General features: G+C 40.2%; 1 protein-coding gene across 9 annotated transcripts in view; it reads right to left on the bottom strand.

Annotated features, from left to right (window-relative positions):
• CFAP61 (cilia and flagella associated protein 61) overlaps positions 1-22389 on the bottom strand; it is a 274276-nt gene that overhangs the window by 88064 nt on the left and 163823 nt on the right. For 8 of the 9 annotated variants that reach the window (XM_036229710.1, XM_036229714.1, XM_036229717.1 and 5 more), the window contains 2 exons: positions 19895-20022; positions 4840-4938 (listed from right to left, as the gene is read on the bottom strand). In XM_036229710.1, coding sequence (XP_036085603.1) covers positions 4840-4938; positions 19895-20022 — 227 coding nt within the window. Of the gene's footprint in view, positions 1-4; positions 2517-4839; positions 4939-19894; positions 20023-22389 lie in introns of those variants that run through there. The other variant, XM_016146171.2, reaches the window with a different exon arrangement.

Here is a 22389-nt window from a genome sequence, read left to right as displayed (position 1 = left end):
GGGAGAGAAGCTCCATCAGTGACATTTGAGCAGCTGATAGTGAGCATTAATTAGACATCTGGTGAGTTGGTTCGAGTGCCCTAGTGGGCAGAGTTTGTGCTCTTGCTGTGAGTTTACCAAGACCAAGGCTACACACTAGGAGAATTTTTGCTATGAGACAGTCATAAATTGATATCTTTTCTCTTAAAGCTAAATTGTTCTCTTTGGCATAGGCCAGTCAACAACAGGGAGGGAGGGTGTGTGTGTGATCATTAATATATAGCCTTTCTTCTGCTTCTATTTCATGGTAAGTATAAATTTACTTTAGCTGATGAATTGTCATATTGACCACGTACTCAAAGGGAATGAGGAAGAAGAAAGTGACATCGCTAAGGATTTCCAAAGGCAGGGGTCAAGGTCCTAAATATCAAGAACACTTCCTATTTGCTAAGCTTTTTAATAAATGACTCATTCTTAGAATGAGTGTACGGATTTGTGCCAAAATAACAAAACACGTTATGTTTAGAGAAGATATCAGGGAATTACGTTTGCAGCAAGTGTAGACCCCGGAGACTTTTTGGATTCACTCTGTAGAGCAAAAATGATTTGTGGGGAACTGGTACTTCTGTGAACAACAGGTCCAGGGGGATGGGTTTCTTGTCTGGGTTCTATCTGAGTTTGAGCATTGTACTACAATGTGAGAAAGGTGGGTTTCCTGTGGCTTTGGGTTTATTTAAAGAGTTTCGTGAGGGTTGTTTCTAGAACTTTCTGAAAGGTCTGACCTCCTTTACATGAACCTCTTAGTGATCCTGTTCTGAGATCATTACAAGAGTACAGGGAGGCAGAATAGTGTTTTATTTGTCTAGTCTTCACTGTGCCAAGGTCTGTGTTACTAATGAGACTGGACCCTGGGGAGTCTGCATCCCCTTTCAATACTTCAGTTTCCTCAGCTCTCAACATGGCATAATTTTCCTCCTACATGTCTCGATTATTGTAAGGAATGAATGTGAGAATGTAAGAGATGCTGTTTTGTCAAGTGGGATGCATATGTGAAAGGTATTATTCTAAATAATATTAATGATACATAATCCTGTTTACTCTCCTTGGATGCAAACAGGACTAAAGTGGTAATGGGAGAACATTTTTTCTTTTTGATCCACTCATCACCACACAAAAAGAATTCTAGTAATGGATGCACATTAGACCCCGTTATAGGACCTGTGAAAAAGAAGGGAGCTCTGGGCTTTGTATCTCTCCATGAAACAACACTTAACAACAAGAAAATTTCTTCTTAATATGGAAAGAAAATTGGGGGCTGGCCTGTCACAGGAAAATAATAGAGAGTGAGATGAAATTCTGGTAGCTTTACAGGAAAACAGGAAACTTCATTGATTTTGTACATTCATGAGAGACTCACAAAGGATTGTTCTTATTTGCATCACTGTCCATAATAGAAACAGTACTGTCAGTCATCCCAGATTAGGAAAAATTAAATATAGTTAGTGCACAGGGATTAATCTTATGAGGAGTTGCTCAAAGACGAAAGTTCTCAGGGGAAATTTGAGAAAGGCTAAGACAATGTTATTTTTAATGACAGTAGAACAGTCGTGTTGATAATGTCAGAATGCATATTTCAGAGTTAAAATTTGAAGCTCTGTCCAGTGGGAACGGGCACTTGGGAACACCATTTTTTTTAGGAAACTTAGGAAGCATTCAAGAATGTGGGGTGCTGCATTTACTGTCTGTTACTACATTAAATGACTTCTCAGTTTAAAATATCATTGTGTGGGTGATTACTATCTATTCTGGATATTAATATCTATTCTGAATATTACTATACATTCTAGACCTTCCTTAATTTACCCATCAGGTAGGCAAAACTAGACATTAGAAACTATAAGTGATGTGTTTCCAAAATTATTTGCTAACCAGAGTTGGTGAGCATTAAGATTCTAACATGGCAGAGACTGTCTCATGGCTTAAGGACAAGAGAAATACCTCCACTAGGGTTCTCTGGAAAAGACAGAAGGAACCAAAGAAGAAACATCAATGAAACTTCATGCTTCTTAAGTGAACTTGGCCCTGACTCAAAATGATATGAAAGATTGTCTTCATAGAACATTCTGGAGACAGGCAATAAGAAAAAAGCAGAAATGTAGGATGGGGAAGTTTCTGGGAGAGGACATTTGGAAAAGTGGCTCGCTTGTTCAAAGTTGCAGTATCCCCATACCTGGTGTCATAAGACTAAGCCCAAAGCTCAAGGTGCAAAATTAGGAGCAACCCCAAAGGAGCAAACATAAGAATGGTGGAAATCTGCACTTCATGGAGTCAGAACCCTTCAGAACTGGAAAGAACCACAGAGGTTTTCATAAAGGATTTATCACGACATTTAAAAAATGGAGCATCACAATTAATTTTCAATTATTCAGGGCTGATCGTCCAATTAGCAGATTTCTCCTGCTTCCTGTTTCTCCTCTCCTCCCACTGCCTTCCTTTCTGTTGCATCCGCAGCATGTCATTAGCACCTCCACCAGACACTGGACAGGGTCAGAGAAAGATAAAAACTGGCTATTAAAAAAGAAGTAACAAAAATAATAAATTAAAAACACTGGTTAGGGCAAAGCTCAGAATTCATATTTAAAATGAGGACTTTACATTATTAAATGTATAGATGTCAAAAGCCTTGTTATTTTTAACCTCTGCGACCAGAAACAATTTTCTCTATGGGCATATGAGGACCATTTGGAAAGTAACACCCTCTTTAATTTGCCGTTTCTAGAATGATGATAATATGCAGTTACTCATCCAGAGGCAACTGGCTATGTTATTTACTCAGTCTATAACATGATTCAGATGACTTTTGCAGGTACTTTTAGAGGTAATTTTTATCTATTTGACATTATTTATTGAGCACCTCTATGTGTTGACCACTGTCCCAGATGCCAGGAACACATCACTGAACAAAAAGGCAAAATATTCCTACCCTCATGGAATTTACATTGTAGCTGAAGGATTCAGAATATAAAGAAAAAAACAATTTTAAAAGGCAAATTATATAGCATTTAGAAGGGTTTCAGTAGCAAGAAAAGAACAGAGCAGAGTAAGAGGAATAGGACTATGTTAAGAGTATTGGTTGCAAGTGAACGAGTGATCAGGGTAGATCTCATTGAAAAGTTGACATTTAAGCGAAGACTTGGGTGTGAGAAAAACAAGGAACCCCAAGTGTAGATGTGCCTATTGTGTTTCAGGAACATTGAGGAGGTTGGTGTGGTTAGAGTGAAAGGAACAAGGGCAAAAATGGTAAATGATGAGGTCAGTGAAGTAAGTGGACAGAGATAGATATTAGGTTGGTGCATTCTAGAAGTTTCTGTGATGATAGAAATATTCTCCAGCTGTGCTGCCTGACATGGCAGCTACTAGCCACATGTGGCTATTTGAGCACTTGAAATATGGCTAATGTAATTGAGAAGCTGAATCTTTAATCTCATTTAACTCTAATCAATTTAAATTTAAATAACCACATGTGGCTAGTAGCCACCATATTGGACGGTGCAGTTCTAGGTCTGTTCAGGAGTCGATGTGATCTGACTTACATTTATGCAGCATTGCTCTGGCTACTGAGTTGAGAATGTGGAGAGGCAAGGACAGAAGCGGGGATACCAGGTGACTTTCCATCCAGCCACAAGCAGTTCCCATGCAGTATCACACCAGCAGAAGGTTATTACTAGCTGTCCTCTCTTATAAACTACCTAACATGGGGGCTGATGGAAACCTTTATCAAGCTGACTGAATTAAATTCCTTGTGAGCCATTTATCAATAGCGTCAACATTTTCTGAGAATCATGTAATTTAGAAAGAGGGCAATGAGGGAAGGAGAGGTACATGTGTTGATCTTCTAGTCTTTGTCAGAACTTGCTGTTATGCTAAATTTAACAAAAACTCTAGCCAGGTTGACTTATTATATACCTTTCACAGTTAAAAAATTCAAAGTTCAGAGAAATGAAATCCCCTTTGTGGTATGGGCAGGATCTGAATTAGCATCCGACAGACTTCGAAAAAAAAAAAAAAGTTTGTAGTCTAATGAAAGTATTAGTTTGAAATAAGCCTGGTTCTGCTAGTAAGAATTTGCCATTTTTCTCACTGTTTGAAGGCAAAGTAAGTCTTTTTCACAGTTGAAAGAGGATCTCTTCGTCATGGATTCTAAAATGAATACTCTGAGAGAGAACAATTTCCTTCCTCCTCACTGGAAAAATGGGGACACTGTTTTTAGAGGCAGGGAGCCTAGTAATCCTTGTACCCTTGTTCTGCTACAGGAAATTAAAAGTAGTGGAAGCTGTGTGATAATGAAATGGCATTTTCTAGAACAGCTGTTGACAAATAGTGATTCTATTGGGATGCAAACAACAAAGCTTGCCCAGACTGGCATAAAAGGTCTCTGCTGATCAGCCCCTGATTACAAATTGTGTGGTAGGTGTGGGACCCACATCCTAGTAAGGTGCTTGGCCTTTATCTCCCAACTCTGAACCTTGGGGGAGTTGCCTGGCTGATGCGAATACAGTCACCAGGTCCCTTGCCCTGCCATGTCACTCAGAAACCAAATGCAGGCTGTGGCTGGGTCAGCATGCTCTGTCCCAGTTTTTGGAAGAGGGCATACATTTTCCCACAAATAGAAAATGGCAACCAGACCCTGCCATTTGCCATTAAGGGGTGTGTCTTTGTATCTCTTAAGTGACATCTATACTCCAGGAGAAAAGCCTGCCACATTTCCCTTTTCAGTCTGAAATCTATTTAACATAAATATGACTGCACACAAATTACGACATCTTGGCCTCAGAATGAAAAAGCAAATAGAATTCATACTCGCTTGCTAAAAACTTCCTTTGTCCAGTGCCCAAAAGTTTTTTCCCAGGGAGTCCGTGGGTTGAAATCAGGGTGATATTACTAAACTTCAGGTGAGAGCTAAGGAGAAAACACAGAGACACAAAAAAGAGGTAAAACACGATTCAGTACATGCTTATTACACAGTGGCACATGAACAATGTGGGGGTTAGTCAAAAATCCACATATAACTTTGACTCCCCCAAAATAACTACAAATAGCTTACTTTTGACTGGAAGCCTTGTTGATATTGTAAATAGTCAACTAACACGTTTTGTACGTTATATGTATTACATACTGAATAAAGTAAGCTAGAAAAAAAGAAAATGTTATTAAGAAAATCATATGGGAGAGAAAATACATTTACCCTAATTATTTTAAAAATCCACGTACAAGTGTACCCAGGCAGTTCAACCCTTGCTGTTTAAGGGTCAGCTGTAATTCAGTTTAACCTTATTTCACATGTCATCCAATTGTTAAGTTTTTCTTCAAACTCAGCAACTCTTTCTGCATAAACCTTCAAACAGAACCAATCATTTAAATGAAATAAGCAAGATGGCATGAGAGCAACTAATTACAGAAACTGCCAAAAGCTGCGGCGCTATAACGGCAGACATCATTTAATTTTTAAAAACGTGATTCTCAGAGTAAAATAAAACCCCAAATTGAGAGGAAGGTAAATTTAGTTTAAATTAATGCAAAGTTTGAATTTCAGACTACTAAGAAACTGTTTGGAATCATAACCATAGTAGCTAAAACTTCTGAGTGCCTACAATCAAGCATTTTGCATGTCCCTCATTTAGTCCTCAAAGCAGGACAATGAGCTCAGTAACACCTTCCCTATTGTATTATGTGGATCTGAGGCACAGTGCTTTGCCCCAAACCAGACAGCAGGGAGTGTGGAGGTAGGGTAGGGACCTAGGCCGTCCGGCTTCATCATCTTCTCAGCTAACCTCTGCCTCCATTGCCCCGCAGACCCCAAAGTGTTGACAAGGATCGAAAGATCATCTAATTCTCATTGATCAATATTAGCTTTGTGACTTTCAGATATAAACATAGAGCGAGCAAAACTGCCTCATATTGGCATTAGGACCTGAGGCACGCACATAGGCATTATCATAGAGATTAAGCAATCTGTGCAGGGGGTGGGTTATTGTCTGTATTTCATAACAAAGAAAATCAAAGTTGGAAATGGTAGGTAATTTGTTCAGTCATGACTCCCAGGAGCAGCGGGGTCAGAAATGAAAGCCATGTCTTCCGACCCCAAGGAGTGCCCTCTCCACCCACCCAGGCTGTTCTCTGCTTAAGCAGTCCTATGAGTAGTGATAAGTAGCACAACCAGAGCATGGAAGTGGAGGCTTCTCAAGAACTCATGTGTTTAAGACTCAGTCTGCATTTTCCCTTTGGTATTGAAAAACTCCTGCTGCAAATTTGCCTTCCGGCTAGAGTCGGCAACATTTTATAAGTGAGATGATCTTTTCATAGGCTTCAGGATGATGATATTTTTTCCCCTGAAATCTCTTAGCTCACGTCTCCCCTTAAACCAACTAAATGCCACAAAAGAAACCTTCACCAAGATCTAGAAAAATACCTGCCCTCCTTTCCCATGAGGAAATTGGGAATTTTCCAAATATGGAATACTATCAATTTACTGACAAACTGTTAACTACCACTAAAAGCAGGAGACTTTTGATGGCAACATGGGCCAGCAATGTAATAAATTCAACTGCACCTGACATTTAAAAATAGCCAAATATTATGAAAGGTTTTTCTTTAAAGTCTCTAAGGATGTGTATTATTTAAGAATGAATATTCTTATTTGATACAAAGAAAATCAAGTACATTTTATCCTCCAATAATAAGAATAAAAATTTTGAATATGTTCAAATAACATAAAGGTCACAATTAACCCCAGCTACTTATTGCTGTCAGTCTGCAAATGCACAGTGCTGACAGGCCTTTGATTTATTATCATTTAATAGAAAACACAAATAATAATGTGTTTATACTGATTGCAGTTAAAATTTATTTTAGCTTTGGTGCCTGTGTGATGGAAAAGAGGTTTATGTTGCACTAATAATACAGTTATATGTAGGTCCTTCTTACAGTTCTTACAGTTCTGTATGAATACAAGGCTTAGTACTTATCCGGCCATATCCTTTACTACAAAAACAGTCCCTTTGTCATTGAATATTTTAAATGATCTAACAACATAGGTCGAATAGCTTGTAAATTTCATTAAAAAAATTTATCACACTGTAGTATCCTGAATTGTGCTATTGTGCAATTAAAAATTTCTTCAAAAGATTTGGGAAGACAGGGCATTTTCTGGATTTTATCTATAAATACCCAGCTTTCCATTCTTTTTCTTTAGCCTTAGCTAGATTCCTTTTGTATTCTTTATTGTGGTTGTTCTGATCCTTTCTTCAGTCTTCAAGGTCACTACTTTAACCTTTCTTATTCTCCCTACTATTCCCCCTCCCTCATTCTCAATCAAGTACATTTCCCACATCACAGAGAAAACAGAGACTAGCCACCAGGCAACTCCCTCCGTCTGTTTCCCTTCTTGCCACCTCCAGATCATTGCCATCTGCAAAAGCATTCTTCCATCCCCCCTGATTCAGAAGACATTAACCCTGTCTCCTCTTCATGTTCCTCTTGCATCTCTCCCTATCTCTATACCAGCCAATTTCTTTTACAACTGCACTTAAGAAACCTGAAAGTAACCAGTCCAGTGCTGTTAGGGTAGAGTGATGAAGTCGACAGGAACCATGGCCCTGCTTCTCTGCTTTTCCAAGGTGGCTTCCATTCTTGAGGTCTCCTCAGGCCCAAGGTGGCTCCTAAAGCTCCATCCATCACATCCAACATCCATATTATAGGCAGAAGGAAGGAGATATGGGTAGAAAGGACTGCCCATTAAAGAGCCTTTCTTAAAATCTCATATGACATTTCTGGTCACATTGCTAGAACTTACTGACATGGCCACATGTAGGAGCAAGAAAGGCTAGAAAACATGTTTTTTGTTTGTTTGTTTGTTTCCAAGAGAAACACAGTGCTTTTTCTAAGAACCACATTGCCCAGGGTTCTGTTACCAAGGACAAAGTGCAGAATGAATACTGGGAGGCTACTAGAAGTCTCAACTCATGTTGATTTGTGAAGAAAGGGTGTGTGGTGATGGGGGAAAATCCTTGTATCACTCAGAGTCCAAGCAGGAAATCCAACACTGACCCCACAGGGTTTGATGAAATAAAGGCAGAGGCATGTGCAGAGTTCTAGGAATCAGCAAGAAATGGGGAGTTACCCAGGGACAAGCAATGGTGGATGCCATCATTGATGCGAATCCTCAAGAACAAAAGATGAAGGAAGTGGTGACAGCTGGGTCCATGAAGGAGGCCCCACCCGGGAGCTGCAGCCATAGAACAGGATAAGATAATGTTGTCTTAAGATTCTCTTGCTTTTTTCAACCAGCTCCTCCCTTACCCACCTATCTCCCTTCATGTCTATTTACCTAAGTGAGGTTATCTACCACTGTGACTTCATCATAATTACATTTACATGATAGCTTTCTCCGGAGCTCGAAACCTAATTTCCAAATGTCTATCAGTCCTAATGGGGTAACTCAATGGGCATCCCAAATTCCACATGTGTCCAAACAAAGGTCTTGTGGGCCCATGCCATTTCTCCTTTATTTCTATCAATGGGATGGCCAACTAGTCACCTTCCAAGTCAGGAATTTGGGAGCCAACTTCAGACTCCTACCCTCTTTCTCACTTCCCACAATTGGTCACCATGTTCAATCACTTTCACCTTGTCCACATTTCTTGAATACCCCCCATCTGCCATTTCTAGGACACGTTACCTTAGGTCACCTTCTGGACTACAGAAATAGTTTCAGGGTTAGTTTCTCTGTTACAAGTCTCTCTCCTGCCCATCTTCCACACAGCTATTGGAAACCTCTTTTTAAATTAAATCCAATTTCAATCATTCTTGGTTTTAAAAGTCTCTATATTTGTTCACCATGTTGGTACCAGCAGAGTAAAGACCATGGGCTCGAGAATCAGATCGCCTCAGCTGAACTCTCAGCTCTAGCACTTTCTAACTTTTTGACCTTGTGCAAATTATTTAACTTCTCTGTAGCTATTTTCTAACCTGAAAAATGGGAATAATAGAACATAATGCCACATAGTGGTGCTGTGAGGATTAAATGAAATAGTATCTGTAAATGTTTAGAATACTGCCTGCTGCATAGAACATTTTCAATGAATGTTGACTATTTTTATTAGCAAAATGTTAAGTCAAAATTCATGAGCATGGTATATAGGCACTTATGGTCAGGGCTTAAACTAACCTCTTCAACCTTCTTTGTAATATCAACCTTCTTGTGATTCAGTAAAGTTTCTTGCCTTTTTCATGCCTTTATATAAAATTATCACCATAATTTCCATTTTTCTCCAACTCTATATTTTTTATTTAATTTTTAATCTGATTTAGAAACACCCAAATATTTCATTTCTTAAATTTATAACTAAGAATTTGGATCCAAAATCATGAAGTTTACAATGTACAGTTCTAACAGATTTTAGCTCTCTGAGGACAAAATATGAAGATCAAATGTTTAAGACTTTTAATTTGATTACCTATAAATATTTTTAAAGTTCCTGCAAATAGAATAGCAGGTCAAAGGGTACATCTTGGGTTTTGGCATGAATTAGACAAAATGGCAGGAACAGCAAAACCACAGAAAAAGCACAACTCTAAGATCTAATAGTGTTGGCTTAATGTATATAGACAATATCTAACATTATTGTGAGCCCTGTGCTCTGAAAGCAAAGGTCACCATGTCATGGAAAAAAAAAAAAGTTCAAGTTAAGTGCTCAAACCAATGAAACATTAAACAAGTGCACCTGCATTTTCACAGCAGATAATTCCAGTGGGGATTTCACGTTGCTGTGGATACAAAGGGAGGAACAGCTCAGAGATACTTGTAAAGCAGGGAGGGATTAGAGTATCCAGGGAAATAAGTAAAAGGTATTGCATTTCATTCCATGCTTTGGGAGGACAGCTACAAAATGAGGTCTAAACATCCTTATCCTTCAAATAAAGAGGGTCACGTTGCCAATTTATTGTGAACACGATAAAAGAAACATGAAACTTTCACATTGCTCACCTTCTGGGCAGTAGAAACCTATCAACCATGCAGGTGAATGCTTATTATTTTTTATTTTTTGTTGATTTTTTCAGCATAGCAAGGGCAACCAAAGCAAGTGATTTAATTAACTGCTTTCATTAATGATTTTATTTAACAAATAGATGATGCAGAGAGAGAATAATAATCTACCTCAATATAAATGTTACAATTTAATTTAGTAAAATCTGTTTTCTGAATTGTTCAAAACAATGACAAAAGTATTTGCCAAATGACATTAAATCCTAGTGCAAGATAGATACTTAGAACCTAACTGCACATTTAACTCATCAAAGAATAATTCAGATTTAATTTGGTTTTAATGATACCATATAATGTCACAAAATTAATGATAAAATGGTATAAATGGGGTTTAAAAGTTGAGAGCTATGTGAACTCCCAATATTTGAAAAAATATAAGGCAGAACATATCAAAATATTTATTATAAATGTAACATACTAAGAAAATCTATGAGTTTTGCCTGAAAATTTATAATTTCTTTCAACAATATTTTTTTTCTGCTTAGATCAAAAAGAGATTTTTTGACAAGGTCCTTGGCTACTTCATTTTTGTTGTGTTAGTAAAAATAACACAGCAGCTGTATCCATGGCCATATAGCTGTCAGTAACAGCACACTCTGACCTCCAGGGGGAGACCAAAGAATGAGAGACCCAAAGAGGGTGGGATCAAGGATTCTGAGCGCTTCTAGGAGGTGAGTGTTTATGGGGCAAGGAAGAGGCTAAAAGCTCTCTTCCAGATCTTACTTCTCTCTTCTCTTAGGTGCCATCTTGCATGGCTCCCCTATTCATGGAAAGCCCAGTAGGAACCAGGAGGGGCCTAGAAAAAGGGGCCGAGGAGCAAGTCTCTTATGCCTGCCTGAGTCCAGATTTGTGTCCTGGGGCAAGGGATCTAAAATCAATACTGGACTCAACAATTTATGTGATATGTCCTTTTCGAGCTTTATTATTTTTTTTCAATAAAGAAAACTAGGATGTAAAAAAATCCATTGGACCCAACAAGAAGGTACAAGGATCTGCCTGAGTGACCTTGCTGCTCTGAGGGTCCTCCAGGAACCAAGCAGGGGAGAGAGCTGATCCTGGGTAAGGGACTAGAGGGGAGGTGGTCTGGGTATTCAGCATCTCAGATGAAATACTTACGTATCTCCAAATAAAAGTAAAACTTATACCCTTACTGAAAAAAAAATGAAAATGAGTATAACATTTGAAACATCTATTGAATAAGAATAAAATTTGGGAATTCTGGAAAAACAGAATAAGATGAAATTGGGTTTTGCTTTATGATTTAGGGAAAATGATTAATGATGTTTTCATCTATATATATGTAATAGAGTTATATATTTATACTTTGAGTGTATGTTTATATACATTGAGCATAAGCAAGATGTAAATACAAAGATAACAATTATAAAGGACGAATTGGAAAGGCTTTGTATAGGAGATGGCAAAATACAAGACACAAACCAACCAGTTCCATAAGACTGGAATAACAAAGCATCATGGGAAGTTAAAAACAAGTGAGATCACTTCTGATGGGGGAGGATGAGGAAGGGTTCTATGTTTTAGGCAAATGTTGGTGTAGAGGAAGTCTTTTTAAACACCACATAGGCAGGTATCCTCATGCTTGGCACATGTATCTTCTTGGACCTTTGTTCTTCATGGTGATAGTTCAAGCATGAAGCTCTCTGAAATGCTTTTCACTAGGTCCAAGTCATGTAAATACTATGGCATGACTTCAGCTATGTAATGTTTAATGATAAGTTAATAATTATACCTGGTAAGCCCTGAAGCAATTATGTGATTTAGAAGTTATATGATTTGTTGAGAATGAGAAAATGTGGCTTGGAAAACAAGCTCATAAAAAGAAGTTAGTTAAAATAGCATTTATAGGGGAAAATAGGTTTCCTTATAGACAAGACAGCCCATTTTGAGGAAATGTCTACATAAATAGTTCCCGCACTCAGCTACATGTCAGAATTACCTTGGGACTCTATTAAAAATACATATTTCTGGGTCCCAAGTGAATTGTAACCCTGGGAATATGGGCCCAGGAAACTATCTTTATTATAAGTACCACCTCCATCCCCACTTTCATCCTACCCCTGTAAGTAGCTCTGATGTGCAGAATGTTGAGTCTGGAATTTTCACAAACTGTTGCTTCTAGAAAAAGTTACTCAACACTAATCTCATGTCAAGGAAGCTGATTCACAATATTTTTCTTCACTATAAGTTCTTAAAATAAAAAAAGAAATTCAAAGCATTTCTTTTTCAAGCCCAAGTGCCTTACAATGTTGGTGTGTTGGGAAGGTCCTGGTTTTCCCTTTGAAAGGAATTCTCTTCAGAGGACGATAGAGAAGAACACAGTTGCCAGAAGCCACATGCTCAGTAGATGCCTTCCCTGGTCTGGGTCTCACACTGTGGCTCAAATGTTCCCATTCCCCACAAAAGAACAGCTATGTGGTGCCTCTATGGAAGGGCCCCCACGCCCATGTTTCTAGGCTTCCCCTCTAAATTTTCACCCAATAACAAATGCTGTAAGAGGGGGGACAAGTTGATACCGCCTTACTTCCTCAGCGCACTTGCACACACTTCCATTTATTTGCATTGGGATAAGAGAACTCAATGGGTGGGTAGTGTGGCCGCCATCTTCTCTATGCGGGATGGAAAGAAAGTAACTGACCAAGTTAGAGCTGAGAGTGTGTATGGTGCCCTTTATCTTTTTGGGACTGAGGCTTCACATGAGGAAGATGGGAGCAGTAGGATGGAGATGGCATTGAGCTAGTGGCACTGAAGACCAAGCAAGTCCCTGGAGGGCTTGTTAAAACACAGACTGCTGGGCCCCATTCTCCAGGTTTCTGATACAGTTGGTCTGGGGTGAGACCTCAGAATTTGTATTTCTAACAAGTTCTGAAGTGATGTCGATGCTGGTGGTCCAGGGACATTTCAAGTCTCTGTTCTGGTGCTGGGCGGGGGGAGGGTGTGGTCCCAGAGGGGTTGGGTGCTCAAGAAGGGAGAGGGGATTTTGATACAAATTTCTATGAAGGAAGTACATGAACCATTAAATATCTGAGACATGAGTAAGACTGAAAGTTTTGTCCTTGGCCTCAGGTTTGGTTTTTTGTTTGTTTGTTTGTTTGTTTGTTTTTTGAATGCAGTGGATCTCCTAGACTTGGGATGGGTGTGTACTCAGAGCCCCCTAAAGCTTACATGATAAACTTGAAGTTAGTGGCAGAAGGGAGGACCCAAGTCTGTCCAAGCTTTGCAAAACATCCAAATATCAGGAACATATGTTAGCAGGCTATGAGGCAGTACTGGTTAGCTAGAGCCAGAGATGTGGCCCCTGTGACCAGGCAAGTCTTTGGTCCATAAGGGATTTGATATTGCCCAGCATAGGTAGACAACTAAAACTGCAGTGCACACCTCTGATTTTCTCTGGAGTCATGCAGTTTTGCAAAATAGAAACACCACAGTGTTGGGCTGCTTAATTCATGGGTCCCCAATCCCTGGGCTGTGGACCAGTACTGGTCCATGGCCTGTTAGGAACCGGGCCACAGAGCAGGAGGTGAGTGGCAGTGAGTAGCACAGCTTCATCTGTATTTGCAGCCACTCCCCAGCGCCAGCATCACCGCCTCAGCTCCACTTCAGATCATCATCGATCATTAGATTCTTATAGGAGCGCCCGTTCCTGGCGCCTAGCTTAATTAGTCCTCCTGATGTTAAATCAGAGGCAGCAGCCATTTTAACTGAAATCCAAGGGAATGTCTTTGCACTGTGAGGAGCTGTGTCACAAGATGCAGATGCAGACGCTGGCAGGAAGCACTACTGGTTCATCCCTGACCCTGGAGGAAGAGAACATCTTCCACATTAAAAAGATTCTATCTCCCCAGTATATTCCCTCATTTGAAAGACAATGCTTGGCTCCTATCAGGGCTCTAGATACGCAAATTTAATTAGTGGGAGGGTCAGTCTAACAAGCATTGAGTACTAGGCCTTTCCAGATGCTTTGTCTATATTGCTTGATTCAACCCTCATACCAGTGTAGGAGGAGAGATTCTGAGTACCTTCCCCATTGCATCAGTGAGAAAACTGAAGTTCCATGCTTCCTCATTTGCAGAGGGAACATTCTCAGCTGTGTCCCTCTAGTGCCCCAGTGGGACTACCTCTCAGTTGCCTACAGTGACCTGCTGACAGATGCTTTGGGGGCTTTGTTGACTTTCCTCCCTTTCCTGTCTCATTGCCCTCGTCTCTCGGGTAGTTAGTTCCCTGGGATCACTCCCAAATAAGCTACTTGCACGCAAATTATTTGTTTTCAGTTCTTGAAGGTACATAAACCAAGACAGGTGCTGATGTTATCACTGGAAAATGATCTGATAGTAGAGAGTGAAGACCGAGTGGGTGAGTCTACTACTCAGTCCACGTCTGTAGCTTGAACTTTGTGTGATCGTGAAGAATGCATTACCACTTAACGCCTTCAACCTCAAAGCCTTACGATAAACTCACAAAAAATGACAATAAGCTAATTCCAAAATAGGCATTATGTTGCTCAGAGTCTTGCTTTTCTATTGTTCTGGAAGTCTCTAAAGTGGATAATAGCAGATAAAGTTATCCTGAAATGAGCAGGACTGAATCATTTCAGTAAACGAAGATACTTTCATTTAACATTCATTACAATTAGATATTGGAATCAGATTAGGAAGCCTGATTGTGATTAGCAACACTAGGGAGATTTCCAGGTCATTATTTTCCAGTGGCAGAATGTCAGGTCCTGCCTGGGGAGGCTGGGCCTCTGAGCCTGACATAAACATTCGCACCCACCCATCCCTACTCCAGGCTCTAGATAGCCTCTATGTAGACCCCCTTTCAGGTCTAACTGTGATGCCAGCATAACAATAAGGGGAGATGTGACCTGCTCCATTGATCTCCGCCCGCACCCCAGGCACAGAAGAAAGCAGCACTGCGTGTGCTATGGGCCTGCCCACCATGTTGCATTTGCCCTGGTACCAAAAGGGCCATCAGAGAGCATGTATCCATCAATTAATACAGCAGAGACAGATAGTAGGGAACAGTGACAATCACCAACTTGTTCACTGAGATTTTGCTCTGAGATCAGCAAGTAAGCACTATTTAATTAGTCACCTAATTAGTGACAGGCCACACTGAAGGTTTCAGATGTCCTCAGACAAATGTAAAGATAAAAAGCCTAATTAAGCACTCGGCTGGCTGCTGCCAGGCCTCACAGCTGTGCCGGATATTGTGCGGTCCTGAGCAGCCTGATAACAGGAGTTACGGTCATCCGGCCACAATTGTAGCTTTGCAGACATGCCCTGCTATTCCAAGCTATTCTTAGTTACCAGATGAGGGATCAATGTCCAGGCCAAAAATTGGAGACTGTCCTTCAGTGAGACTATTTGGTGGTTTTTTTGAGAACACTCTTCCCAGTCATAGACTGGAAGACAAGGTGAACCTGGGTTTCAGTGCCGACCAGAGCTTTCCGGGAATCAAAATGTCTGTTTCTCCAGTCACACAAGGGGTCACTGGGATACCACCCAGGGCTGCTTTCAGTCACTGTCATCCCAGGATTCACTGATGCATTTTTCTAGTGCCATTTCAGGCTCTCCAAGAGATTCTTGACATCAGAATTGAATTAGGAAGGATTTTAAAATAATGCATTAAAAGGAACTGCTCCATAATTAGGAGTAAATAATGTAATATGCAGAAGCATAGACACAAGTGAGTTGAAACAGAATAAAGTAGTAACTGCTTCAGCTCAGTGAGTTCATGCCCGAGAGATAGTGAAGAAGCTGTTCTGTGTAATTCTGGGAATCAATATCTTTATTTGGGCCACCATCTGGGGCAGGGTCTGAGGGTCTGCATATATAATGAGCTCCCAGATGCTGCTGATGCTGCTGGTCCACAACGCCGAAAGTGAAAAGGACATAAAACATGACCTGGTTCCTGCCCTTTTTTGGTGCAGCTTTCCCATATTTCTTTTTAAAAAAGATTTTAGAGCACTTTTGTGGAAAGCCTGAAATATTCTAAGTATTACATTTGGGGACTTCAGCAGGGCTGGAGTTGGTGCACAAAGTGACTGGTAAGAATATGACTAAGCTTTGTGGAAAGACTCCTTCTGCTTTCTGGAAAGAGCTTTCAGTCTTCATTGTAAAGCTCTCCTTTGGGAAATAATGTTTTACTGATGGAGGATAGACGCTCACCTCCAGGCTTGGCTGTCAGTCCACGAATAGGGAATTCTCTTTAGACCTCTGATACGGTTAGTAGAGTTCCTAAGGTGACAGCACCTTTGGGCTGGCAGTACCGTGGAGGTCCTCTGCCATGACAATCCCCAGCACGTTGAAGAAGATGGGACCACCTGTCAGACCATAGCACTGGTTGGCAGCAGAGAGGGGGTGCTGACGGCCAAGGCCAAGTTCTTTCTGTTCCCCCCCCCACCCCAGTGCTTGGGTTTTAAAGAAGTCTTACCAATAGAAGTATCAAGGAGAATAATGTATATGAAACACTTACACTGCCCAATCCAAGAACTTTCAGTCCCAAGGAGTGAGAGAAGCAAATGAATCAACCTATCAACTATAGGAACCATAATGAAAACAGTTCAGGTCTATCACTTGAATGCATTGGGCATGATGAAGAACACAGATAATTCACAGGAAAATATCTTAAGAGCTGCCTTCTCCCTCTATTTCACTGTCTTCTGCAGCATAAGATGAGTGGGGGTTTCTTCTCTTCACCTCCCCATCCCAAGAAAGCTCCTCCCCTGGCCTGCACCTGCTGTCCTTCCTCTGTCCAGCTCCTGGTTCCCAGCATAAGGGTCCATGACCTGAAGGGCACACGATGGGGAAAAGAATACCATATGCAGCTGGAGCCCACAATGGTTGCAGGGTAGGGTGTGGGGACCTGAACATGTTTGCTCTTTGGCTTCCCATGGAGTTGCTTGGGCACAGCACCCTCATAAGACGAATCCATAAGACCTATATGTAGGGGAGAGGGGGATAAACTGTTAAGCCTCATTCTCAACCTGGACTGTCCTGCAGTTCTGTCCTCCTCCATCAACCCATCAGTAGCCTCGGGGTTGATGGAGAGAGCAAAAAGCTCTAAGGGTAGGGCTGCCACTCAGTCCAGTGCTGGAGGATTCACCAGGACTAGGAAGATGGGGAGAGCTGTAAGGGATGCCAGTGTGTGTCCCTAGGAAAACACCTGTTGCACATGTCACTGGATACTAGAGGGCCAGAGAGGTCTTGCCCTAGTAAAGACAAGAAGGAGATGCCGGGTGACCTACAGGCCTGCCAACCAAACATAAGAAGGTGTGTCTGTGCAGATGTACCTGTGGATGGGTTGCAGCTGAGGACCAGATAAAACAATGTAATAAAAAAATCAAAACATAACCCTCAATATATCCTCCTCACATTCTAGTACACTAGTTGGTAACTCTGGGTCAATAAATGTTAGCTCCCCAGTAGTACCTTGGCACTTGGGGAGGAAGGACATGACAAGGGCAAAAAATGCATGCAAGGACTGTGTCTGGTATCCTTTGAAGAGGAGACCAAATGTGCTTTGCAATTTTTTTGCATGTAAATAATAGAACAAAGAGCTGTGTCTCTTTTGTCACCAGATGACAGGATTACCAGATTTTCTGGAAAAAGAGGTTGCTGTACTGTGCCTCAAATGGATTTTCCAGGAACTATGGTGCCCCAGCTGAGTTAGATAATGCTGTGCGGGAGCATAAGGAGGGCAATTTTTCTGACTTTTTCCTCCAAAACATGGATTTAATCTTCACTAGGGGTTAGTGTTTGATGAAAACTGTGTTTCTTCAGTTTCATTCCAGCTCAAATCATTTATAAAATCTAGTTCAAATGGCAGTTAAACTGGTAAAATAAAATATGCAGCAGGTTACTATGGTGATTGTTAATTTAAAATAATTAGAGAAAATAATGAGAAAACTATTTTCTCTCTTAAGGATAGAGATCCGTAAACTGATACCAGTCTATTTTTAGTGTACGTAATCTCTGTAACAATGAATTATGAGCACTTTAAAATCCTTTAAAAAGGTCTGCCTGATTGAGAAATTTAATCAACCAAGTACTTATATCAAAATTTATATTTGTCTTTATTGAATCTAAGTTGATTCCACAAAATGAAAATTATATGTATATGTCTTAATGAAATCATTTAAACAAAACATGACTAAGTATATAGCTAAATTAATATTTAAAACCTGTTTATGATAACATCTTGACTACTATCTTTCACAACTCCATCCTGGAAAATTCATCATTCAAAAATGGTTGCATATGACTTGTTCAGTGTCTTGGATAAAGCGACCCATCAGAACAAATGGAACCTTCAAACTATGGTGTGGCACATAGAGGCAAATGGATATTTCTGGGTGCTTCTCATTATTTCCTTCTTTCAATGAAAGATGCCTATGGACTGACCACAGTATTTAAAGCCCGCAAACTCTGTTGCTAATTTCAGTAATGACATGCAATTTATTTCTGGTAACTAAGGGTATGTCCCAGATCACTGAACAAATTGGCTGGAAAGTGAAAAAATCTTTACCTGGTTATTGTGATATAAAATGAATAAAACAACTAAATGAAGTTAGCTCATCTCCATATCAACCAGGCACAAGTAGCTTTTAGGGATCATTTCTTCCATCTTTTTCCTTGTCTAACCCCTCAAAACTTCACTAGTTTCCAGAAGAGTCACTGTGGGGCTGCTTTTCCCTATCTACCACTTGCCTCTTAGCACTTGTAATTTTAAACAGTAGCTAAAGTTTCTAATGTGACCCTGAGCAAAAGATGTGGAAAAAATTGGGCTCTTAATCTCAGGAATCTGAGGTTCCCCAAAGTCTAGGTCTTTTAAAACATCTTTGAAACTTTAAAATAAATAAATAAATAAGTGAGGCAACCAAGACTGAGAGAAGTTAGGCGATGCATCTAGGGTTCCACATCAGGAGGTGGCGATGCCAGGCTATGTATCCAAATTCTTGGGCAATAAGATGTCAGGGCTCTTCCCGTAAAGGAAGTGCTGAGATTCAGTGAGCATATGGAGAGTTAGTCGTGGGAAGCTGAGAATCCTCAGGAACCACCTATTAAGAAAATGGGCTCTGAAAGGAACGCTGTTTAGTATTTTGAGGAAAATAGAAAATAGCATTGAAGAGATGCACAGGCCTCAGTCTTCCCTGCGGAGTTTTACTCTATTCCCTGGCACCCAAAATGTAGGAGTTATTTAGAAGAAAGGTCCTGACCTGCCTGCCATCTCTGCAAGCCTATTTATGATGCATAATGTCAAAACTGGTTTCCAAACCAGTTTGATTATACGCAGCACCTGTTAACATACAGGTTCCCAGAACCCTCCCTGGGAGTTTCTGATTCAGTACATCTGGTGTGGGGTCTAGAAAGCTACATCTTTAACAGAAGTTCCATGTGATGCCTATGGTCTGGTCAATAAAGGAAACACTAATAAGGAACAGGGGTTGGCAGAGTTCTTCTGGAATGGGTCGGGGGGGTACATATTTTAGGCACAGAAGGCCTAAATCTGCTGTTGTATCAAGAAAACAGTCACCGGCAACACATAAATTAAATAAGTGTGGCTGTGTCCCAGTAAAGCTTTATTTCCAAAAACAGGTGGAAAGCCAGATTTGACCCAGGAGCTATAGTTTGCCAATCCCAGGTCTAGTACATTCCACTGATCCATTCAACCACATAGGCAAGGTGTGTGGGGTGACAAACAAACTCATGTCTATTCTTTCAAGGGACCCTCTCAGGTGAGGAAGAAAAAGCCCCTGTAAAAACAAGTGAAGAAAGTAAAACAACTCACCAAAACACCAATGTCTCCAGAAAGGAAATCCCCACATTGGATGCACCAACTACAACAATCTTGGCATTGACAGTTATTTTAGGTTCCAGCGTTAGCTTTCTGTTTGTATGATTCAAGGCATAGCTCAACTGGAATAAAAATACAAAGAGATAGAGGGACTTGAGAAAAACGAAGCTCAGTATACACTTTCAAATTGGCAGTTATGTGGAATTACTTAACCAGGACATTATCAGTACATCAAAGTGAATAGTGCCCACACACAGCCATAGTGAAATTTATGGGAAGTTGTTTTTGAAATATTAATGTAAGAATATGGGAGTATACCTAATGTCTATGCTGGTTCACATCAAAATTTTTGGTTTAGATAATTTTTGCCTTGATGCTGACAAATGTTTCAAACAGAACTGAGCCCCTTTATGATTAGAGATGATAAGGTAAATAATCCATAAGAAAAGTTGTTCCCTGAGAATCTTGTTTCATGAAAGTTTCCAAGTCTATCCTGCCATCCGAGGTTTCCCTGAAACCTCGAACGACAATTAGATTATAATAGTTGAGTACTTGAAGGCAAGTATTTTCTTTTATCCAATTCTGGATCCTTCACTCTATTTAACACAGTACCTTGTGCATAGTAGGTGTTCAGTAATATTTGCAGAATCACATATAAACACACTTGAATGACAAAAACATGTTAGATGATAAGGGTTGATCAGGGAGGACTCTTGGAAGTGCAGAAAGTAACTGGTGATCACTTTAAAATCCATGTTTGCAAAAATTACCTAGATTGATAGTTTGTTTGATTTATGTTCCTACAGAAGCTTGAGGGGTAGGTGGAGTGGACATTAAATGTACCAAAGAAGGTTTTACAAAGAAGTGGTGGGATATTCTTGAAAGAACACTTCTGTTCTTGTTTCTATTTTAAATTTATTATTTCAACACATTTTTACTTGATGCTTACTATGTGTCTGAACAACAAGAATACAGCTAACTTCTCATGAGAAACAATGGAAGCCAGAAGTCAGTGGAATGACATCCTTATCAATGCACCCAACTCAGTTAAATTCTTATTACATCAGCATTAACTCATCCTCTAGGTCAGAAATTTTCAAATTCTAGGAGGCCAAAACTATTTTTAATTTTCTTAAAATCCTGAGACACCAGGAGTTGAAAGTCCAGTGAGCTAATGGTAAAGTTCTATGTAAAGCTGGGTTCCCAACTTCCAGTGCCCCAGGTGGCATGGGTGTGGACACATGCTTTGCCATTTATCAGGTAACAAGTGAGCTATGGAAGATAAAACCCCTCTCTCTAGCTCTAGCCAGCTTAGCAACACGGAGGCAAACAAATGTCTTGAACAAAATAATTTATAAATAGAAATTCAAAACAAAGTTTGGAGATTTTAGTGTCTCTCCATAATTACCCCTGCTGGTGCTGCTCAGCATCTGTTCTAGCCCCACTCTCACCTTTAATGGAGCACACCGCTTATCTTGGAAGAGATCGAGCCCACTCCCATTTTTAAGAGAGGACTCTGATTGACATAAACCAAGTCAAATAATCCCACCCTCCTTGCTCAACAATTGGTCCATGATAGACATGTGATTTACTTTGGCCTAATCATAGTGAAGGCTGAGTTTTCTGTATGACAGCTGAAGAGAAGCCTCTTGCTTCCAGATAGTATTGGGTACAGATATGAAGCCTGAAATCATATAGTCATACTACCAAGAGGGAAACCATTCTTAGAAGCCTTCCCAAAATCATAAACAGAACAGGAATTCCTTTCAAACACAGCCTGAAGCCCACGCTACCTTTGGACTCTTTAGTTATATGAGCAATAAATATCAAGTAGCTATTACTACAATAGTGTTATATAACAAACCACCCCAAAACAATTAAGCATTGGCTTAAAGAAATTGTCATCTATTCTCACTCATGCAATGCTGAGTCATTTGGAAGTAGGTTTACGTAGACTGGACTTGACTGGGTTTGGCTCCAACCTGCAGATTCCAGATTGGCTTCACATCTGTCTTACCTCTTTGATGAGAAATAACTGGTGTGTTCTTCTCATGGCTATAGGAGTGAATAAGTGTAAAAAGTGAGAGGAAGCAATATTTCTTCAGCCTGGTCAAAGCACAAATCATGTGGCTGAGCCCAACTTCCATGAGGTAGGGAAGTAGACTCATCTGTGGTGAGAGGAACCTCAAACTCACATAGCAAGGGCATAGCCCAGGGAGAGAGGGACAGTTTGGGGAGAATGACACATCCCACCACATTTCTATGATTGTTTAGGCCAGTTTATTTCTTTAATATGCAACCAAAAACCTTGCAAACTGATATTCTTTCTAAATGACAATAACGAATATACTGTTTGGGTGAAAACTGTCTGGTCTTCAAATAAATGTCACTTTGGTCTGCTGTATGAGAATTTTCCAGTATAGATGAATAAGGAATTCTGCAAAGAAACTAGTTAATGCTGGTACAAGTGGGTGCTATTGTGTACTGTG

The sequence above is a fragment of the Rousettus aegyptiacus genome, unplaced genomic scaffold, assembly GCF_014176215.1.
Source record: "Rousettus aegyptiacus isolate mRouAeg1 unplaced genomic scaffold, mRouAeg1.p scaffold_m13_p_12, whole genome shotgun sequence".
NCBI lineage: Eukaryota > Metazoa > Chordata > Mammalia > Chiroptera > Pteropodidae > Rousettus > Rousettus aegyptiacus.
This window is presented reverse-complemented; position numbering and strand designations above follow the sequence as displayed.